We start from the raw sequence: 20,080 nt of genomic DNA, 5'->3' as shown, positions 1-20,080 counted from the left end.
GGGAAAAAAAGTTGTTTTAAGGATTTTTTGTAAGGTTATGTAGCTGAATTAATTAAACTGTAACGACATTGTCACCTTAGGTAAGTTCTCCTACTTTTGCTGTAGTCTGGGTTTGAATGGAATGTGTTTTGCTTGACTTCTCTTTTGGCAGGAAAACTCAAATTCAGGTGGATGCCTGCAGCCTGCAGCCTCTTCCTGCAGGCTGAATGGATTGCAGCAGTTTGGTTCTGTCAGTTCAAGCCTGTACTTGAGCATGGCTGTCAAAAGTGGTGCTGGCATAGCAACCCTTCAGAGCAGCTTAAACTGCATCAGGCAGGGAAGAGCATATGGGTCTTGCACATCCACTGTGCTATGGGGTGTGGGGGGAGACAGTAACGCAACAACCAGAAACAGTAGTTTAGCTGGGAAAAAATAATATTTTGATGCTATTGATCAGTAAATTGTAAAGTCAGTGCCTGCAGATTTGTCACCATTTAAATGAAAACATCTGGCTTTGGTTAGCAGTTGGATAGCTGAGCAAATTGCTTGAATTAGGGTTTGTGTAAAATGACCTTTGGCTCTAAAAAATGCTATCCAGCAGATCTTTTATGGATATTTTAAGTTAATATGTTACTTACTGCCCTTGTCATGAACAAAAATACTCCACAAAATCTCTGTACACACAGAGGGCAATTCATCATCCTCGGATGTCAGAAGAAGTCCAGAAATCTGTAAATCTGACAGTGGCTGCACTGTTAGATTTGCACTGATGTTTTCTCTTGACTGTCAGTAGATTCTCCTCAGTCAAGGCCAGTTATCAAAACGATCTATCTTAGGACTTGTTGACATTTGTGAGTAGCTAAGGAAACTAAGATAAATGCATTGCTAAATTACTGAATCATGAAGGTTGGATAGCAAAGATCTCAGCCACTGCACCTGTGGGATTGAAGGCCCAGCCCAGGTTTTCTAGGCTGAGGGTTCATTTTGTTTCTTTCCACTTTCACTGTCACGATCTTCTTCCTCAGAGGAGTCAAGAGCAATTGAGTCAATCCTGGGTGGAGGAGGGGGAGATGAAACGTCACTGGCAACGCAGTGCTAAACCATTGACAGAGAACTTGGAATGATGGTTGAAAAGCCGTAAATAGCAGGGTGTTTCCTTACTGACTCTTTCAGACCTGTGTCCTTGAAGGGGTTCCTATCACATGGTTGTGCAGAAATGCTTTCTGTCTTCCAGTCTGCTGCAGAATGGTGGGTGATGTTCTGTAAAACTCCCCCAGAGGACCTCCAGAAACAATGTGGTCAAGCCCTTATCCTGGGATGCCAGTGGAGCACACCCCAGCCTGCTCCCAGTGTGTGCTTTTACATGGTGTTATTCAGATGGATGCCAACTTACCTCACTTTCACTTTGAATTGATTAGCTTGGATCATGGTTTGAATCAAAAGCTGTGGAGCACAATGGCATGACATTGATTTAGCTCAAACTAAATAAAAGACCAAACTTATTGGCTTCAGCATATTACTCTGTTGATTTGACAACCTAGCATCCTTTGGTGCTTTTTAAGTTTTCTTGTTACCTGGCTAGAAATGTAAACAGACTATGCTCATGCCTGAAAGAAGAGGAACTTGGATGAGCTCTAACAAGTTTGATGTGTGTTTAAAGGCAGATATTCCTTTAATGAGCTATATGTCTTTTTCACCAGAGGTTAAGAACCAATCAGAGGTTGGGTTTTTTTCAGTAGTTACAAAAAATTTCACAATTGTTCCTATGTCAATCCATAACCCCTTCTTAAGAAGTGTGTGAATTTATGTATTTGCATATTTATGCATAGAAGTCTTTCTCTGGTAAATGGTTCAAAATTTTCTTTGCAAAGTTGTAACTATTTTGCCAAAGAATCTGAAAAAGAGACTGAAAAGCATTCAGTCTCTTCACTGGGCAATACTTTACTGAAGAGAAGATGTAGTTATGCTGCAAGTGTTATAATAAGCTTAGTCTTAGCTAAACACTGCACTTAAGCCTATCAGAAGCAAGTATGTTCTTTTCTAATGAGTTTAATTCTGGATGCAAAGCCAAATACCACTTTGAGTTTTCTGTGATCTCTGTAGAGCTTTGGTGGTCTGGAGTGCTGCTAGCACAGCAAAGGAAAGCCTTGTTTCCTCCCCATGCATCTCTGTTCTGGTCCTTTTTTGTGTGTCTAGTAATTTACCACCAATCAAACTCCAGTCTTTAGTCCATTGCTTGAATCAAGTGGTGAGGTCAGTTTTCCACTTCAGATTCACCAGTCAATCCATAGCTCCCTGATTTGGCTGGAAGAATATTGTGAGAGACTTGGTTGGAAGCTGTGCTACAGTTAAACAGTATCTGCTGCTGTCCCTTTGCCTGCAGATCCAGAAGGCATACTGCTCAGGCAAGATTTGCCCTTGCTAAAGCTGTGCAGGTGGTTCCCAGCCACCTTCTTGGCCTTCATGGGCTTGGGGCTGCATTCCAGAAGGATTTGTTCCATAACCATCTCAGTATGTAGTTTCCCAGGTCCTTTTCTTTCCCTGTAGAGGTGTGGGATGTGGCTTGTCTAGTCCCTGTTCATCTCCCACATTATCCAGGACCTTTTGAAGCAGATCAGACAGGGCTACCGTGCAAAATGTCACATACAGTACCTACTATTGTATCTAAGTCTCCTGAAGTTGTATTAGAATATCTTCCCCAGTGTAACTTGGCTTTGAGGTCTGGAGACTGCAACACAGATATTTTTTGTTGCTTCTCTGACTTTCTAATTTAAATTCCAAGTTTCAAATAAAGAAACCTCTTTCTTTACTTGAATTGGTCTTTTTGTGCTACAGAATTAAGCTTGGGACCGTTCTCTGACTTTCCCCTTTCCAAAAAATTGATGTAAAACTTTTGGTTTAGAGGACAGCTGCATTTTCACCGAGGCAGAAAGCTGAGCAGTATGTTTGATTCTTGGAATTTGTTCTCCTAAAACATGAATAATGTTAAGAGTTGTGTGAGATTGAACAATCTCATGCTTTACTAGTGGTCTTAGAAATTTTTATAACTGCAGGAGTATCATACACAGATTAAGATCTAGACCAGCTATTAGCAGGAAGATTATGAAGGGCTAAAATATGGTGGTCAAAATCTAACTATCAGATGCCTAATGTAACATGTCTCAGAAGATAGTGGCAATAAAATAATTTGAAAAGGTAAACATCTGCAGAGATTACAAAGGCAGTGCTATCCTGTGCAAAGTTTGAAAGTGTGTTATAACTTAATTATGTATTTTTACTAGGAAAATGGAATTACGTCCAGTTTTATAGTTAGTTTCCTATGCTTTGATACTATTAATGTGTGTAAAAGTAAATAGACCAACTATCAGCACTTTATTCTTCAGGTGTCAGATGAGCTTTGGGACAGCGAGAGAGGCTCGATGTGCCTGTGGCTGGGAGGAATGAAATCCATCCTTGGGGATGAGCAATGCATGCTGGATTTGGTGGTACTTTTCTGCAAAATGCCCTTTCTGACCTCAGAACATTCTTCTGTTGCTCCTCTTTTCCCTTATTTTCAGCAAATTCTTGCAGACACCTCTGCCATCTGAAGGTATTAGGCTGGGCCATTTAGACAGGGCTTGGGCAAGACTCATGGCTAGGGACAGCAGTGGGGAAAATGGGCACAGAGAGCTGCCTGCTGGAGGAGCAGGGAGGAGTTACCACTCAGAGGAGTGGGAGACAGTGAGAGCTCTTACAAAACCATGAGGCACAGGCAACCTTTCCAAACTTGTCTGGGAGAACAGTTCGTTATTCTTTTCACAGACACATGTGTGCCATGGGAATGACAGGAACACTTGAAATAAGTCAGAAAAGAAGGCCCATACAGTACAGTCTCATTTACCAATTCTGAGGCTGTAGCAAGCAAGAATTTTTCATCTGTTGATTTATGTTATGACAAAATCCCCTGCCTTGTTTAGTACATGCAGGTGGGGAGAGGTGAGTGTTCAGGACCCAGGTATGCTGTGTTCTGGAAGTGAGGCAGGCGCTCAATGCCTGCCCTGGCAGAAGAGGAGCTCATCCTTCAAGGAGGAATGCAGAAGGGTCACTGGATGGGTGTGGAAGCATCAGGCATTTGGCATACTTGGTCTGTTGTTTCTTTTGCAAGAAATGTTTCTGGCTTTAGGAGAAAGCTGGGTATGTGTTCCTTGGTCAGTAGCAGATGATCACTGTCTCTTGAAATACATAAAGACTGGACACAGTTCTCCTCCAAACAAACCATCTCCTAACAAGGGCATGTTGTGAATAAAGCAGAGTTAGACAGGTGAATGTTCCTCCTGCTGATACCATGCTGCAGGGGACACTAAAGTCAGCAGTGGCCAGGGATATTCTGTGGCTTTTGCTGTTGACTGACATGTAGGATTGTGAAAGAGAGTGTTCAGTACCTTGGGTTTGATCCAGAATTGCAGGGAAACAACTTGATTAAAAGTTTATTATCATTATTATTAATGGATCCATATATTGTTAAGTATGAAAGAGGTGTAACTCTCATTAGCCTTACTATTTATATTTTATCCCTTCTAAGCTTCTCTTTGTTTGCTTTTCTTTCTCACATTTTAGTTTCTAAACAGCAATTTTTTTTTGTATTTTGGATGTCCTGCATTGTGTTTTGGAAGTCCTGCAGTATGTAGATAGGCTGCAGAAAGCCATCTGTTTGTACAGAGGAAGGCTATCTCTGCCACAGAAATAGTTTTATTGTTGTATCATTTGGATATGATTACAGTAGATTTAATACTTTAGTAAATTCTATTAGCTATAATTCTCTAATCATCTGGCTTTTGCAAATGCAAGTTCTGCTTTTCTGTTTTATCTTGAACATGTAATTTGGAATACAAAATGTTATTTCCTGGGGGTTTTTATTTGGAGTGTATTTTTCTTATATAAAATTATGTTTCCATGCACACATCTGTTACATATGAAAAGAATTAAATTACCCTATTAATTTGTAAAAAGTGGTAAGTTTTTCTCAAGGGCCGTTTGTGTTTTCAGTGTGCTAGAAGTAAATCTGCAGCTTGGGATGTTTTACATAAATTTAAAAAAACACATTTCCTAAACACAATTGCTTCGTCTATGCAGTTGATTAAACTTGTTCAGTGCACCACTGCTGAATATAAATAATAACTGCAGCAGTGGTATTGATTACTTAGGTACTGTTGGCTCAAAAGCATAAGAAACTTCTCTCCTGTTCTATCCAGAGAGGAGGAGCTTTTCCCCCCCATCTTGTTTCCTGAGGGTTGATTCCGGGTTCCTAAAGCCCCGAACTCTTCCCAAAGGCTGCAAGTCGCTGTCATTGCAGGGAGCTAATGCAGTAATCGATGCTTGCTCCACACTGCAGAGATTTGTTTTGCTGACAAGAGCTCTCGTTAGCCCTGTCTGCTGTCAGTGTGTTCAGTGTTTGACACTGCAGAATAATTTGGCTTCGAACCAGGACGCAAGGACCTCATGACTTCTTTTAGATCGTCTCCTTCACACTGAAGTGGATTTTTGCTGGCATTACGCTTTTGCTACAGTTGCAGGCTGGATTCAGCAACCTACTAGATGCCAGCTGTGCTTTAAACATTCTCTTGCTGAAGCTGCTATGTTTGCTGGGTTTCTCCAGTTTCTGCTCCAAACGTTGCATTCAGGGACAGGTAAATGAGGAGCTGAGGTTTTAATTATTTTTTTATATTTCATATTTTTAAACAAAGTTATATCCTTTTATGAACAGATTTATTTAACTGTGCAGTTTTAGTGGAATTGTTGTATCCTTGGAATGTTAAAGTCTTAATTGTAGCATATGTTCAGCTTAACAAGGGAATAAAGAACCATTTTGCTTTTAAGTCTGTGTTTCAGTTATGTTTATGTTTTGAAAGCTGATGTGATAAATATAATTTGACAGTAGTGATGCTATATGGAATGAGCTTTTAAAGAAAAATCTGTATTTGGAAAGTGCACATCAAAATAGAAATGAGTTTCTGAAAAGTAATCATAATATTCTTATTGCATTATGAGTTCTGCATTTTGTAGAAGTCAAGGATAAAGAATTTAGAAATTTACTTCAGGAAACAAGTGAAAATTCCTGTGTTTTATTTCTTGATGGCAGAAGACAATTGACAAGTCCTCAATCTCCTGAATTATTCTTTTCTTAGGAGCTTTAAAAAGTTCAGAATGGAATGTGATTGTTTTTTTTTTTTTCATATTATTTAGGAGGCAAAATTATCAAACTTATGTACATAGAATAAAAATGTTTTTCTTTACCATAAGATGCAGTTATGGTTATAATAATATATGGGTTATAATAAATGTACAGTTCTGGCTATTTTGTACATTATTTCTGCTTGATCATATTGATGCATTGCACTTTCTGCTCAGGGAAGGACATCAGTTTTTCCCTTTTGTATTTGAAACAAGGTCCTCAGCTAAATTGCGGAAGGGTCACAGGGGAAAGTGAGAGGAAGGATTCACCACTGCAAGTTCCTTGGGCATTATGCAGTGTGTTGAGAATAACAAATACCTTTGAAATCCTATATCTAACTAGTTGATAACACTGTCTATAAAAACTGATTTTGGAAAGCAGTTTTTTCACTAGAAGAATTTACCCTAAAGATGTGTGATAGAATAAGTTATGAAAGCGGTTTTATGCTCTTCAAAATAATGCTTCAGATACTCTATTTTTAGATAAATATGTTAGAAATCTATGTAATTTCAACAGAGTTTAGAGGAGAATTAGAGTTTACTGAGGGCAGAATATTGAGGGAGGCATTGGAGAGAGTGTGATTTAATAGCACTCAGGAACAGAAGCAGCAGCAGGAGTATCAGGAGGACAGAATGCTGAGGCTGGGGGGACAGTGGTCAGCCTTCGCTCTCCATGGAGTGTAAAGGATAACACTGAGAGCACCTTTGGCTAAGGTCAAAGCCTTGCACTCTCTCACACTTAGTAAGTTGTTTATAGGTGCATAAAAAAGCTAAATCCCTGTTTCTTCTTCAAGCTGTTTACTGTGTAGATAGATGGCTGTAAACTGCATTCCAGAGGTCTCTTGCACGTCTTGGCATAAGTAGATGAAGAAGGTGAAATAGGATTGGGATTGAGAGGTACAGAGCAGTGGCACCCTGTGTTGCAGTGATTCAAGGCTGTGCTGTGGGCAGTGGACAATCAGCAGCATGTCTCCAGCCTTTGGAATAGCATGGACCTGAGAGATCTAAAAGATGCCTCAAAATCACCCTGAGCCCCACATGCCCTGACTATAGAGTCATAATGGACTATTAAACCAGGCTATCTATAGCTCTCTATCCATTAAATTTGTATCATCTCTCCCCCATAATGATACTTCAGGATCATTATCCTAAATATTCCTCAATATTCCTCTCTGAAAACTGATCTGTGTGCTGCAAGGACAGAATCTGAGAGAATGAGCTGTCATCAAGGTCAGCTCTTATGTCAGGGTATTGGTTAAGTACAAGGCTGCCCAGAAGACAAACCATGCTGGACAATAACACAAAACAAAGTCCACAAAATGAACAACAAAACCTTCAGTTCCTCACCAGTCTCACCTTTGGAGGTATTTTTGTAGCAAAAGTAGGAATGGCCCGGAGTCTTTGTCTCTGGCCAACCCTGTAACTCCCAAGAGGCAAGGCTAGTGCTTTTCCAACAGCAGCCAGGCTGGTGTGCCATCCTCTCCTGTTACCATTGAGATCAATTGTATCCACCTCATCCTCTTCTGCACTGCTAGTTCTCAACTGGTGGATTTTCCCCTGTTTCTATACTTGTTTATCCTGCTCTGAGTGTGGAGCCATTTCCTTGGCTGCTCTGAGCCTGATCCTCTATTTCCAGATTGGTTTTTTTTGCTTGTTTGTCAAGATAGCTTTGAAGTCTGGTTCTGGCCTACTATGAAAAGCCATTCCTTTGTCCTTGGGGTCAAGTCCCTTACCAGTCCAATATGTTTCTGTTTTATTACATGGAACAGTAGTGTGAGTGTTGACTATTACTATGTTCCAGACAAACACTACAGACTTGCTTTATGAATACTTCAGGGGGTATTTGTTATCAGTTTTAGCCAAATATTGTTAGAATATATTTAGAATATTATTTTCTAAGTAGGTTTTCAGCCTATGCTAGACACCTTTTCTTGTGTGGCTCTTAACATGGCATGCTCATAAACAAAACTCCTGCTCAGATGAATGTATTTGACATCTGCTGATAGAGCCAAATAGTAGCAGGTTCTTTACATAGTATTCTTGATTGGCAACTACTTGGTAGTAAATACTAAGTAGTAGGGACTAAATAGTTGCAGAATTCTCTCAGTTGCTTTGCATACATTGCTGTTTGCATTGTATTTTGTGTTCCTGAATGTCTTGTGTGCTTCCTGGTACTCAATCACTCTAAGGAGCACACTCACAGGGAACTTTCCATTGATTCTTCCAGAAAATGGAATATTTATGATTTAGTTGGTCAGTCTTTCACTGCATTGAATTGGCCTGGTTCTACTTTTAATGTTGATATTATTTTTAGATGCTTCCATGATTGCTGGTCTCCTTTTGTTGTTGTGGTTGCTTCCTAATTTTCTCTAAGTGTGGAGTGTTTTGCTTTGGTTATTTGGCAATAGGATTTCATTGGTTTTGTTTTTGGTTGTTGTTGTTTTTTTTTTTTTTTTTTTTTTTTTTTTAATAGGAAGGTTTTTGGCTTTTTTTCTGCTCAGCTTTGGTCTCTTTTTGAAGATCATGCGTTTATTCATGGTCATGTTCATAACTATTTCCTCTCTACTGGTGGGAAGCAAAGCTCCAAAGATCCTTTGCTCATTGTTTTGCAACTGTCAGTGATTTCTCAGAGTGCACTCTGAAGATTCTCCCTGCAGTATTCCCCTCTGAACTGAAGAAACAAAGCTCTCATTATCTTCTAGTGCAGCATAACTGAGGATACTCATGAATGATAGTTAAAAAACCCATAACAAACAGAAACAATAACAACACCAAAATAAGAAAAAAACCAACTAACCAACAAAAAACCCCAAATCAACAAAAAAACTAAACCAAAAAACCCACACAGTGCTTCTTATGTGTCGGCTGCTGCTTTACAGCCTTACAGCCATTTTGTTTTCTGTTTTCTTCATCTTTGTTAAAATTTCTTGCTGTTGGGAGTATAGAAACAGCCTGGGATTTGAGAAGAGTTTATTTGCAGCTTTGATTTTAAATGATAATTTGTTAATAAATCAATTTTTAACAAATACTAAAATAAAAAACTTAAGATTTTTAAAACTCTCAGAAGAAAAATACCAAAGGAGACCCAAATGGAAATATTACCTTTTTTTGCAATCAACACTACTCAATTGGTTTAATCTGTACAGGAGATAGGGAAAAAACCTAAACCAGCCCACAGGGGAAAAAAACCAATTATGGTATGCTGAAGAACATCATGTATATTTGAAATGCATTTGAAGAACAGCAGAAAAAATGTTAAGAACTTGTCAGGCCTTCAGTGTACTAGGTAGCTATGTGTACATATGTATCCAAAATTATGAGACCATGTGACTTTCTGAGATGACTTGCTATACATTTTTCAGATTTCATTATACAAAAATAATTAAACAAAACATATTATAAAGAAACAAAAATATTATCAAGAAATCATATCGAAACTGAAAGTGTTAATTATATGAAACAGGAACTCAGTGAAACTGTTGACACAAGTTAGTGTCAATATTGAATTGGAATGAAATAGAAATAATAAATTTATTCAGAGAAGCTCTAAATTTCCAGGAGGACATCTCCTTTCATCTATCTGCAAAATTAGATTTCACTCAAGAGAGTGATCCCAGCCAGCAAAACCAGAGACAACAATTAGACAGCAAAATTTTCCTTAAATCTTTAAATGCCACAATATCAAAATCAAAATGTTTGCCTGTTGATTTTATGTTCCTGATGCTGAACATTTTTCTTGTATCCTCAAGAAAATAGTTTTAATGAACCTTGTAAAATAACTTTCATATTAATAGAAGTTCATGCATCTTTCTTCATGTTTTATATCTCTAAGTCTGTCACACGTTGTCATGGCCCTACAGAATATGCTTTTAAGGACCATCCCTCTGTGAATCATACACATTCTTGGACTCACATGCTTTCAATAAGACTCACATATACTCAGAATAGCAGTTTAGATGGTCTCTGAGATAAAAATAAGAATCTAGCTGGGAAGGGGTTGATGAACTTTTGAAGACTTTGGGTGTTTGAGTGAAGTTACTAAATGTTGGCTCAGGGAATTCATGAGAAGTTTCCCTAGACATTCAGAAAACAGAGGAGCTTCCTCATGTCCCCTGTGTCCATGTTAAAAATTTTGGAAACATTCAAAACTCCTCTAGTAGTTTGTTTTCTACTAGATAGGTTGTGATTTTTGGTTTTCAGCTTCTATTGGCAAGATTAGTAACCCTTGCTTTCAGTAATTTATAAAGCTGAAATAATTCAGGTAGGAAGTCCATTTTGTGAAACACAGAAATGGGCCCAGTTGTGTTCTAGTTGGAAGGTCTTTTGCAAATCTGTCTTTTGAGCAACCTTCATTCATCAGTGAACAAGTGCAGTACTTCATTGTAGAAAAGTACATGTCTAACCTGTACACCCAGTTAAAAGCAAATCACAATCTATGACATAAAAATTCTTTGTTAAATAAATATCTGGATAAGGAACTCATTTTAAACAGATCACCGAAAATTTTCCTTTATGCATAGACAAAAAAGAATATGTTGAAAAACTTTTTCATAATTAGCAATGGGCAAATCATTTGTTTGCAAAATAAAAAATTATGAATTTGCAAACTCTTGTAAAGGATTAACTGTGCCATGGTAACTAGGGGAGAAGTCAAATGGATTTTCCTTTTCACTAGATTTTAGCTTAATTCAAGTGCCCTTAACTATCTATATAATTTTTCATAAGTTCACAACTTCCTTGCCTAATTATTTCTGTATTTCTTGTTTGAAAATATGAATCAGCATCACTTTTTTCACAATGTACTACCACTTTAAAAAAGATTTCTAAACTAAGGGGTTCGTTTCAAAATAAAAAAGTGTTTATTTTGTATGAGAAAAAGTATGAAATTTCCTTATCTTCTAAGTGCAGAAGTAAGGAATAACCATTTATTTTCAGTTTATATTGAATAAGCCCAGGTTGTCAGTTATCTAAATCTGAAAGCCTAGAGCTTGAAAAAGCTGTGTGGACCCTTTTCCAATGTTTTTTTTATTACTCTGAAATTTAATTAAGATACAGAAAAGTAATTTTATATCTCATTATTAAATGAAAACACCTGAATAAATACTGAATTGAGGGAGCAATTTAAGAGGCTAGTTCTAGTTTTGAGAGCTATGTGCCACATTTGTATCTGAAAAAAGAGTATTGTATATAAAAATTGACACTTCTAAAGTGTACTAGTCTTCATTTTAACTTTGGAATCTTACAGCATGTTAATATGCAGTGCTTAGGACATTTGCCAGCAGGGAACTAAAGTCCAGTGCAATTATATATTGCAAAAGAAGTAAAAAGAAAAAAAGAGAAAAGAAAATCCTAAATTTCACAGCCTTGTGGTGCATTCTTCCCACAGAGTGCATGAGCCAGCCTGTCCTTGAACTGTGTAGATGGTAAAACACAGATCTTGTCCTGCAAGGATTTAAGTTCTTAACTGTAGACATCTGAAGTGGGTTGGTTTGAGACTAAGAGATAATGAGCATTTTTGTGAAGCTTTCTGTATTTCTATATAAATAGGCAGTAGGTAGCTTTTGAATTCTCTGCTTGCCAGATTAGTGTGGGGGCTGTTTGCCAAGGCAGGGTACTCACATATTCTCTTTATGGGGTTAGTTAGCCGCTTGAACTAGAATGATTTTAGCATATATTGTTACACACTGAATTATTTCTCCGATAAAACAATACCATGTTTTTTCCTGGGTGTGGAGGTATTTTCCTGCTTAGCAATAGGATGTACCACATCTGTAACAGCAGCTCACCAGAGGGAATGTCCCAGCAGCCTGGGATCAGGTTAGGAAAGCTAAAGCCCTGATAGAATTAAATCTGTGTGGGGTCATCAAGGGCAACAAGGAAAGTGGCTATGGTTAGGATTAAAAGGAAGACTAGAGAATATGGGCTCTCTCCAGAAGGAAAGAGAAGGCCTGACTGGAATATGGAGAAGGCTGAGGTACTGAATTACTTTTTCCCTCAGTCTTTATTGAGAAGTGCTCCAGCCACACTGCCCAGGCTGCCACAGACAGAGGCAGGAACTGGGAGATTGAGAAAGTGCCCACTGCAGCAGATCAGGTTTGAGACCGTCTGAGGGGCATGCAGGTGGAAAAGTCCGTGGGGCCTGATGAGATGCATCTGCTACTCCTGAAGAAACTGGTAGATGAAATGGTTAAGACACTATCCATCATATTTGTGAAGTTGTGCCAGTCTGGTGAGGTTCCCACTGCCTGGAAAAGTGGAAACATAACCCTCATTTAAAAAAAAAAAAAAACAACATCTCTAGGGATGTTCCCACCTTTTGGGAACTACAAAAGGTGACCTTTGTGCCCAGCAAGATCACAGAGCAGATCATCCTGGAAACTGTGCTAAGCAAACTGGAAAATAAGGAGGTGATTGGTGGCAGCCAACAGGGCTTTACTAAAGGTAAATAGTGTGTGACCAATTTATTTGCCTTCTACAATGAGGTTACAGCATAAAGGAAGAGTGATGTCAATTACCTGGACTTGTGCCTCTAAACTGGAGAGAGGTGGATTAGGTCAATAGACCCCAAGTACAGACTGGAGAATAGATTGAGAGCAGCCCTGAGAAGAAGGACTTGGGAGGCGTTGGTGAATGAAAAGCTCAATGTGAGCTGGCAGCTTGTAGCATGGAAAGCCAGATACATCCTGGACTGCCTCAAAAGCATCATGGCCAGCATGTTGAGGGAGGTGATTCTGTCCCTCTGCTCCACTGTGGTGAGATACCACATGGAATGCTGCAGCCAGGTATGGGCTCCCGGCATATGCAGGCCATGGACCTGCTGGAGTGAGTCCAGAGAAGGCTGTGAAGATTGTCAGAGGATGGAAGCATGTCTCCTGTGAAGACAGGCTGATAGAGTTGGGGTTGTTCATCCTGAAGAAGAGGAGGCTCTGGCAAGACCTTCTAGTAGCTCTTTACTACCTAAAGGAGGACTACAACAAATTGCAGAAGGACTTTTTTTGACTGATCCATATAATTAGATTCTGCTTTTTGTCTTAAGTAACTCCTGCAAATCCTGCACATCGGGATTTGAATAAATTGCTGAATTACATTCTTTGCTGATTATGAGTAGTCTCTGAATATGGTCTGGATGGATTTGGGAAAACATGTTGAGGTATTTTATTCCAGGTATTCAAGACTCTTTGGAAATCAGCATGACTGTTCATACACAATAGCAGACCATCTCATATTTTGTGCTTGTTTTGGCTTTGTGAGAGGGACAAGGCTGTTTTTTCCAGAACTTCTCAGCTTTTCAGGATCTCACTTGAAATCACAGTACCCCAGCATTAGCTTTTGGTATGGAGAGTGCTGCTGAAGACAAAGTATTTTCGAGAAAATGGATTTTTGGTGTTATGAGTTAGCTTTCCCTTTATTTTGAAAGCACACATATTGCAGATGTAAAAACAATGAGAATTTATTAAGAGTTTTACTCCCCATCTTGAATTTTGATGGAAGGCTGCAAAAGACTTGTGGAAAAAGCTCAACACATTTGTGTCTTGTAAATTATTATTGCATCCGTGTGCATCCAAGAGTAAAGTAATTGAGCGGCAGCGTGTTAATGGGAAAAGCATTTCCTTGCTCTTAAGATACAACTTTTGAATTATTCCCTTAGGAAATAAGGGTTTACAATATTTACAAATACCCTGCTTTACTCAGTTGGTCTTAAGGAAATCAAACATTAAAATTACAAATGCATTTTTAGTAATACGTTTTAGAAATACATCAGTAATGTACAAAAATAATGATATAGTATATGTGTGTTTTCATGGGGACTTATTATTTTTAAGTTGTTCATGTTTTTAAAGAATTGTTTTAAAAGTATTTAAAAGCAGTTTAAGCCTATAAAGCTATTATTTGCTCCTTATAAAATTTGTTCATTCCTCTCTCCAATGTCTTAAGTTTTTCTTGTTTTACTAGTAATTTTTAATGACTTTTACCAATGGAGAGTGTTCTCTGTGTGTAGGGATTTTTGTTTCCAGTTTTGGTGGGGTTTTTTTGGAGAAAACCTGAAATTTTGAAGCTATGCTCTTAGTTAGTTTTTGCATGTTATTTACCTATTCCTGGATCTCTATAATGCTGCTGCAGTGAAGGTATTTTGTGCAATTCAACAAAGAGTGAGTTCTGGAGTATGGCAGTGCAAGAATGGCACAAATAGGCATTAGGAAAAGATGCAGCAATGACATAGGATGACCAAGGAGAAATTATTTTCAAAGATATAACAGAGTACTGAACTGCAGCTGTCTCTAGTATCAGTATTGCTGGCATAAAATATTTTTAATGCCCATTTGGGGACTTTTTTCATTTGTGTCTTAACTTTTATGTTCTATTTGATGAGTGTTTATGAATAGATTAACTGACATTTTCCATTGTATAATCTTTTTTGTAGTTGTAAATTGCCCCAGACGTGTGCCAGTGGTCTGCATCATACTGAATTTTAATGGAAATCTTAAAATTGAGTGATTCTTGCAGCTTTTAAAGTATTCACCAAATGGTAGACTTACTACTTTCAGTGGCATTCAGTCAAGATATTTGATTTGATAGCTACCTTTATAGCTTCTGAGCACATCTTTCACGTTCCAGCTCAGTGGAGCTGCATTTGCAGTGCAGATCCTGCTCTCAACTTTGGAGAGCAGAGGGTGAGAGAATTGGTGCTGTGGCCAGCTCCTGCAGACAGAAGTGGGGAAAGGGACAGACACCTAAAGGTTTAGATGTGGGAAGGAGTGTGCAGGAATGTAACAGCATCAAAGGATTTGAGGTTAAAGAGGGATTAAGATACAGAACCTTAAGAAAGGACTCTAAAGCCAGAAGCAGAAGCCAATGGATAGCAGAAAAAATGTGCTGGGAAGAAAAGGCAGCAAAGGGTAGGTAGATGGTGAGAACAGGAAAATCAGCAGGTTAGACAAGGCGGAAGATGTATGAGAGGATCTTGCTAGAGCAGGGACTTGGAGAAGGATGCTAGGTGCATGAATTAAGTGGTCATGGATCTGCAGTAACCAGGAGAAAGATCAGCAAGGAAACTAAGAGCAAGAAGCTGAATCTAGGAAGGAAGAGAGGAAAATAAAGCAGGGAACAATGAGGGTGAGAAGAAATGTGTTTGAGGACTTGGATACATTGATCTGCATCTTGGAGCTGACATTTATTCCCTCCTGAACATTTCTCTATTGCTAAGCAAATAACTCTAAAACAAGAAGACAAAGTGTGTTGTGTTTGGCATGTGGCAGGTCAGCCCACACAGGAGACTGTTGATTTTTGGTGTCACTGTTGAGTTTGTTACTGAAACTTGGGGAGCTCTGTACCATAGTTTTGAGCTTACTGACAGCACTGCAGGTGTCAGTGTAGTTTGTAGGTTTGTTGTTCTTGTAATTTTGAACTTTATAAAGGCACAAAGAAGAATCCTAAAAATAAAACTGAAAGATCTTTAATGTGATTTAATGTGTTTTCCAAACCTGCAGAACTGCAGAGCTAATGAAACCACAAACTGCCTCGTGCAGTTATGCATATGATAGTAATATGCTATTTAAAAATAAACCTGGGCATATGATCATGCAGATGATTAGCTATTAAAGCTAGTATGAGTTATAGAGAGTGTTGCAACTTGTATTTCATAATTGGCATCTAAGTATTTGTAGAGAAAGAATAAAAAAATCTCTGCATGTAAAGGTATCTTCTCCCTTGCATGCTTTGTCTGGGCTTTTATTAGATCACTACTCTTACTAGAACACAGGCATCTAACTATAGTGTTACAGAGATCTGTTTTATAAAGTAAGATATTGAAGATACATTGCCAAAAGTTCCCTCCTTGTCCTCATAGGCTGATGGCTTCCAGACCAGTGTAATTCATGGTCTTTTTCTTGAATTACATGGCATATGAGTTTGTCCCAAGTGAAGGAGAAGATTGCAGCCTCGTACCTGCTGTATTTGTGTGGCTGTTCCCTCTGGCACTCTATTTCCTGCTCCTGTGCCTCTCCCCCTGTACAGCACCTGTTGTCACAACATTGACCTCTGCAGATTCTAGAGCGTGGTTGGCTGTTCTGTCCTTAACTATAGCTGAGAGCCCATTTTGTGGAGTATTCCCTCTCGTGTCATCATTAGCTGTAGTCCTGTGTGTTTATTATGGAGATGGTGGGGAGGAGGAGGGCTGTGAATGTGATGCTTTGGGGTCCATTCTTGGATTGAGCAAAGGTAAAAATAGACAGCGTGCACAACCAATTCTAAAGTGCAATTCATGAAAAAGCAAAGGTCCAAATAAATGCATTATTTTATATTAATACACTATATTGTTTTCAAATTGATATATTGATTTGAATCATAATAAAAGTTTTGTATTTGCTTCATCAAACAATTGCACTTTAAAATTCATGCATGCAGAAGTAATCATTTATACATCTTTCTCTGTTTGAGAGATTACACATTTCTTTCTATTCATATTCTTCCAGGTGACTTGGATTATTACTGGCTGGATCCTGCCACGTGGCACAGCAGGGAGACGTCCCCTATTAGTTCGGTAAGAAATAGAAAAATAGGGATTCATAAAGAATAAGTTAAAATGTTTGCTAATTATTTCAGTTCAGCATAGATATTTGACTGTAAAAAATATTCTACACAAATAATGTGAAAATTTGTTTTATACTAACAAGGAAATGGAAATCAGAAAGAAAGTTTTATTGAAATGCATATTTGTAAAATTGCCTGAATTTTAACCTGACTTTAATCCCTTTAATAGACATGGCACTTAATTTTACTATGGACCCCAAAAATATCAGTTGTGAATGTGATGCTGCTCTGGGAAGGATTAGTGATTTTTTTAAAGACTTGGAGTTGGAAAGCATAATTTTGATTGATAATGTAATGAACCCTCATTAGGTAGACCTGCATAGCATGTGTTATTCTAAAGAACAGAATTTCTGCATGTGCTTTTCAGAGCCATGTAATTCAAAAAGAAATATTTAATTTTGTTATCTAAGATGTGTTTAAAATGTTTAATTGTATTGAAGTTTGAACTGAATTATAGTTCTATCTGTAGACTTAATGCAGACATTTTCTTACAAGAGGCATAAATGTTTAATGTAGCCAGAGTCCAACAGATATTCTCATAGAAAACTCAGGTGCATTATGTAACACACCTGAAGGATGTTTGTGTCTACTGTGACATGATGATGCAGTAATTTTATTGGTTTTTACATGTGCATCTAAATACTGGAGGATGTTCACGCTTTTAAAATTCCAATTCAATTTAATTGCTTGTTTTTTAACAGCATCCCGTAACGTGGCAGCCTTCCAAAGAGGGAGATCGCTTAATTGGGCGTGTTATCCTTAACAAGAGAACAACCATGCCTAAAGAATCAGGTGCATTACTGGGGCTAAAAGTAAGTATGACATGATTTATGTGCTAAATGAAAAGAAGTTCCACTGACTTTGGACATACACGTGCAACTTGTTAAATCAGAGGACTCTCAAATCATACGGTCTTTTGACAAAAAATGTATTCCTCTTTTCCTAAATTTTGAAAGTTATACAGATAAATTATGAATATAAATACATTTACTTCTTCTATACAGTCTTCAGTTGTCCATGACAAAGGGGCTGAACCATTTTGATTGAAAAGGGTATGTTTATTTAGCTTCCTGTCTGTAAGATAAATAACTACACATGACCGTGCATTAATGGAGTCCTGCATTTTCTAGCTCTGCTCTTTTCAATTTAGTCAAGTAATTAATTTTATAATCAACATACATAAATGTAATCTGGATGCAAATGCGTACAAGGTCAGTGTTTAAAAGTCACACAACCATTTGAAAACAGAAATTTTGTAGAAAGAATCCAAATATGTACACAAAAATCTTCTTAAATCATAGCAAATGTTATATTAAATTTATTCCAGTTAATCTAGCACCCCAAAATTGAGATATTGGCAACACTGTCCAGTTGATTTAAATCCCTAATTTACATTTTTAGCAGTCCTTTAGGTTCATGTGCCTAAATTGCCAGAAGACTTAAAAAAGAGGATTTTTTCTGAAGCCAGTAGCAGTTCAAGCATTTTTCTCTCTCTGTTTATTTTTTAATCTATGAAGTAACAATGAGGACTGATAGGATTTAATTTGGGTGTCTTTCCCTCTCCACTGAGAACAACAGAAAGAATGCAAGATCTGAAATATTCCCACCTTGAAGTGTGATAGTCTGGCATGGTAATACAAAAGATGAAAACAGCTTTACTAAATGTTTAGTAGTCTATAGCACAAAGCTCATATTTGCTGCCAGCAAACAATTCTGTTTGACTATGTGAGAAAAAAGGTTGGGCCAAGTAGGAAACGCAGATTGTAGAGTTGTAGATTGTAGAGTTTCTCTTTGGTTTTTCTGAGTTTCAGTTGTATACATAATATGAACTAAGGTCCTCAATATCATGTGACAATATTGTTGTCAGATGGGCTTCTGGATACTTTTTTGGTATTAAAGATCCTGCTAGTTATTGTGATTGCAACATGGGGAACTAATACCTAATAAACCAACATTTTGCTGTGTCATTTTATTATAAAACTCCTCTGGGATATTCCTGATGAAAAAAATACAACCAAACCCCTTAGCTGACAGGAGAAAGGTAGTTAAAAAGATAACTTGTCTTGCAAATCAGCAACACTACATTTTCTTTGTATTTTATTTAAAATCTGTTCTCTTCAGCGCACTTGGTTTTCTTCTGATGTTCATGATCTCTGTATCCTGTAGTCATCTTCAAAAGCAGATCTTTTCAGTTTCAGTTTCTCTTCTCTTCTATAAAAGCCAGAAGCTGCCGGTTTGTCCTGTCATGTTCTTGGATGAGAGCTCCTATGTTTTAGCATCATCAACATTCTTGTGAACTAGTTGCCTGTATTTAATAGTAGTGTATTTGCTAAGTTTTCAATTGATGTACCAGTTTTGGGATTTCGTACACTTGAAATGATGTGCACTTGCAATTTAAATTTGAGTACATGATGGACAATTATTTGTAAAATGTGCATTTGCCTGGTTATTTATTAAGAAGTGTTTTTTCTGCAACAAATGTAGGTACTTAGCAAACTGCATAAGAGTGATTAGTCAAATACAGTAAAAGGAATAGAAATTTTATTCATTCTGGGTGAGCTGTACATCTTTTTGTTTTTAAGGCTCTCTAAAACCCAAATTGACAATAGGTTTGCCTATGAACATTTCAGGTGAAATTTAAAAAAATAGTGTGAAAACTGATTCGTCTAAATATTTGTGCTTTATGTGACATCTGGTTGGTGGCTTGGGGACTCACAAATTTGTGATTAACTAGGTTGTTGGAGGAAAAATGACAGAATTAGGACGACTCGGTGCCTTCATTACCAAAGTGAAGAAAGGTAGCTTGGCTGATGTGGTGGGGCATCTCAGAGCAGGTAAATCAATCAGTTGCATATATAAAATATACTGTCTTTTAGTAATGGCCTATTGCATGCAACCTTTAATTTATACAAACATTTGTCATGTGTTTTGGTAATTTTTTTAAAATACAGAACAATACTGTAACATTATTATGAAATGCCTTGGTTAGAAATGGCTGCCTGCATTTATAATTTGTTATGAATACCAATTGCTTGGATGTATGAGCAAAACAAAAGACACTCCTGAGGAATGCTGGTAAGAGGACTGAGTGACCCTGGTAAGTTTTTGTTTGCTTGCTCAGGAGCTGCTTGTTACACTCCACACAAGCAATGCAAACATTTTTGTGTTTAACTGGTTGTGGCAAACAAAATTCAGATCACTGAAGGATGACACACTGCATACACAGTGGATTTTATTGGTGTTATTTGCAGTGTTAACTGTTACAAAAATGGAAAAGAAGCCAAAAAACTGGTTCTAAAAT

General features: G+C 37.7%; 1 protein-coding gene across 19 annotated transcripts in view; it reads left to right on the top strand.

Annotated features, from left to right (window-relative positions):
* RIMS1 (regulating synaptic membrane exocytosis 1) overlaps positions 1-20,080 on the top strand; it is a 306,477-nt gene that overhangs the window by 162,831 nt on the left and 123,566 nt on the right. For 18 of the 19 annotated variants that reach the window (XM_059469483.1, XM_059469463.1, XM_059469472.1 and 15 more), the window contains 3 exons: positions 16,662-16,729; positions 17,481-17,591; positions 19,514-19,613. In XM_059469483.1, the coding sequence (XP_059325466.1) occupies positions 16,662-16,729; positions 17,481-17,591; positions 19,514-19,613 (279 nt within the window). Of the gene's footprint in view, positions 1-5,568; positions 5,646-16,661; positions 16,730-17,480; positions 17,592-19,513; positions 19,614-20,080 lie in introns of those variants that run through there. The other variant, XM_059469481.1, reaches the window with a different exon arrangement.

Source organism: Ammospiza nelsoni, chromosome 3 (genome assembly GCF_027579445.1).
Source record: "Ammospiza nelsoni isolate bAmmNel1 chromosome 3, bAmmNel1.pri, whole genome shotgun sequence".
NCBI classification, from domain to species: Eukaryota; Metazoa; Chordata; class Aves; order Passeriformes; family Passerellidae; genus Ammospiza; species Ammospiza nelsoni.
Note: the sequence above shows the minus strand (reverse complement) of the source record. Positions and strands in the feature narration are given on the sequence as shown.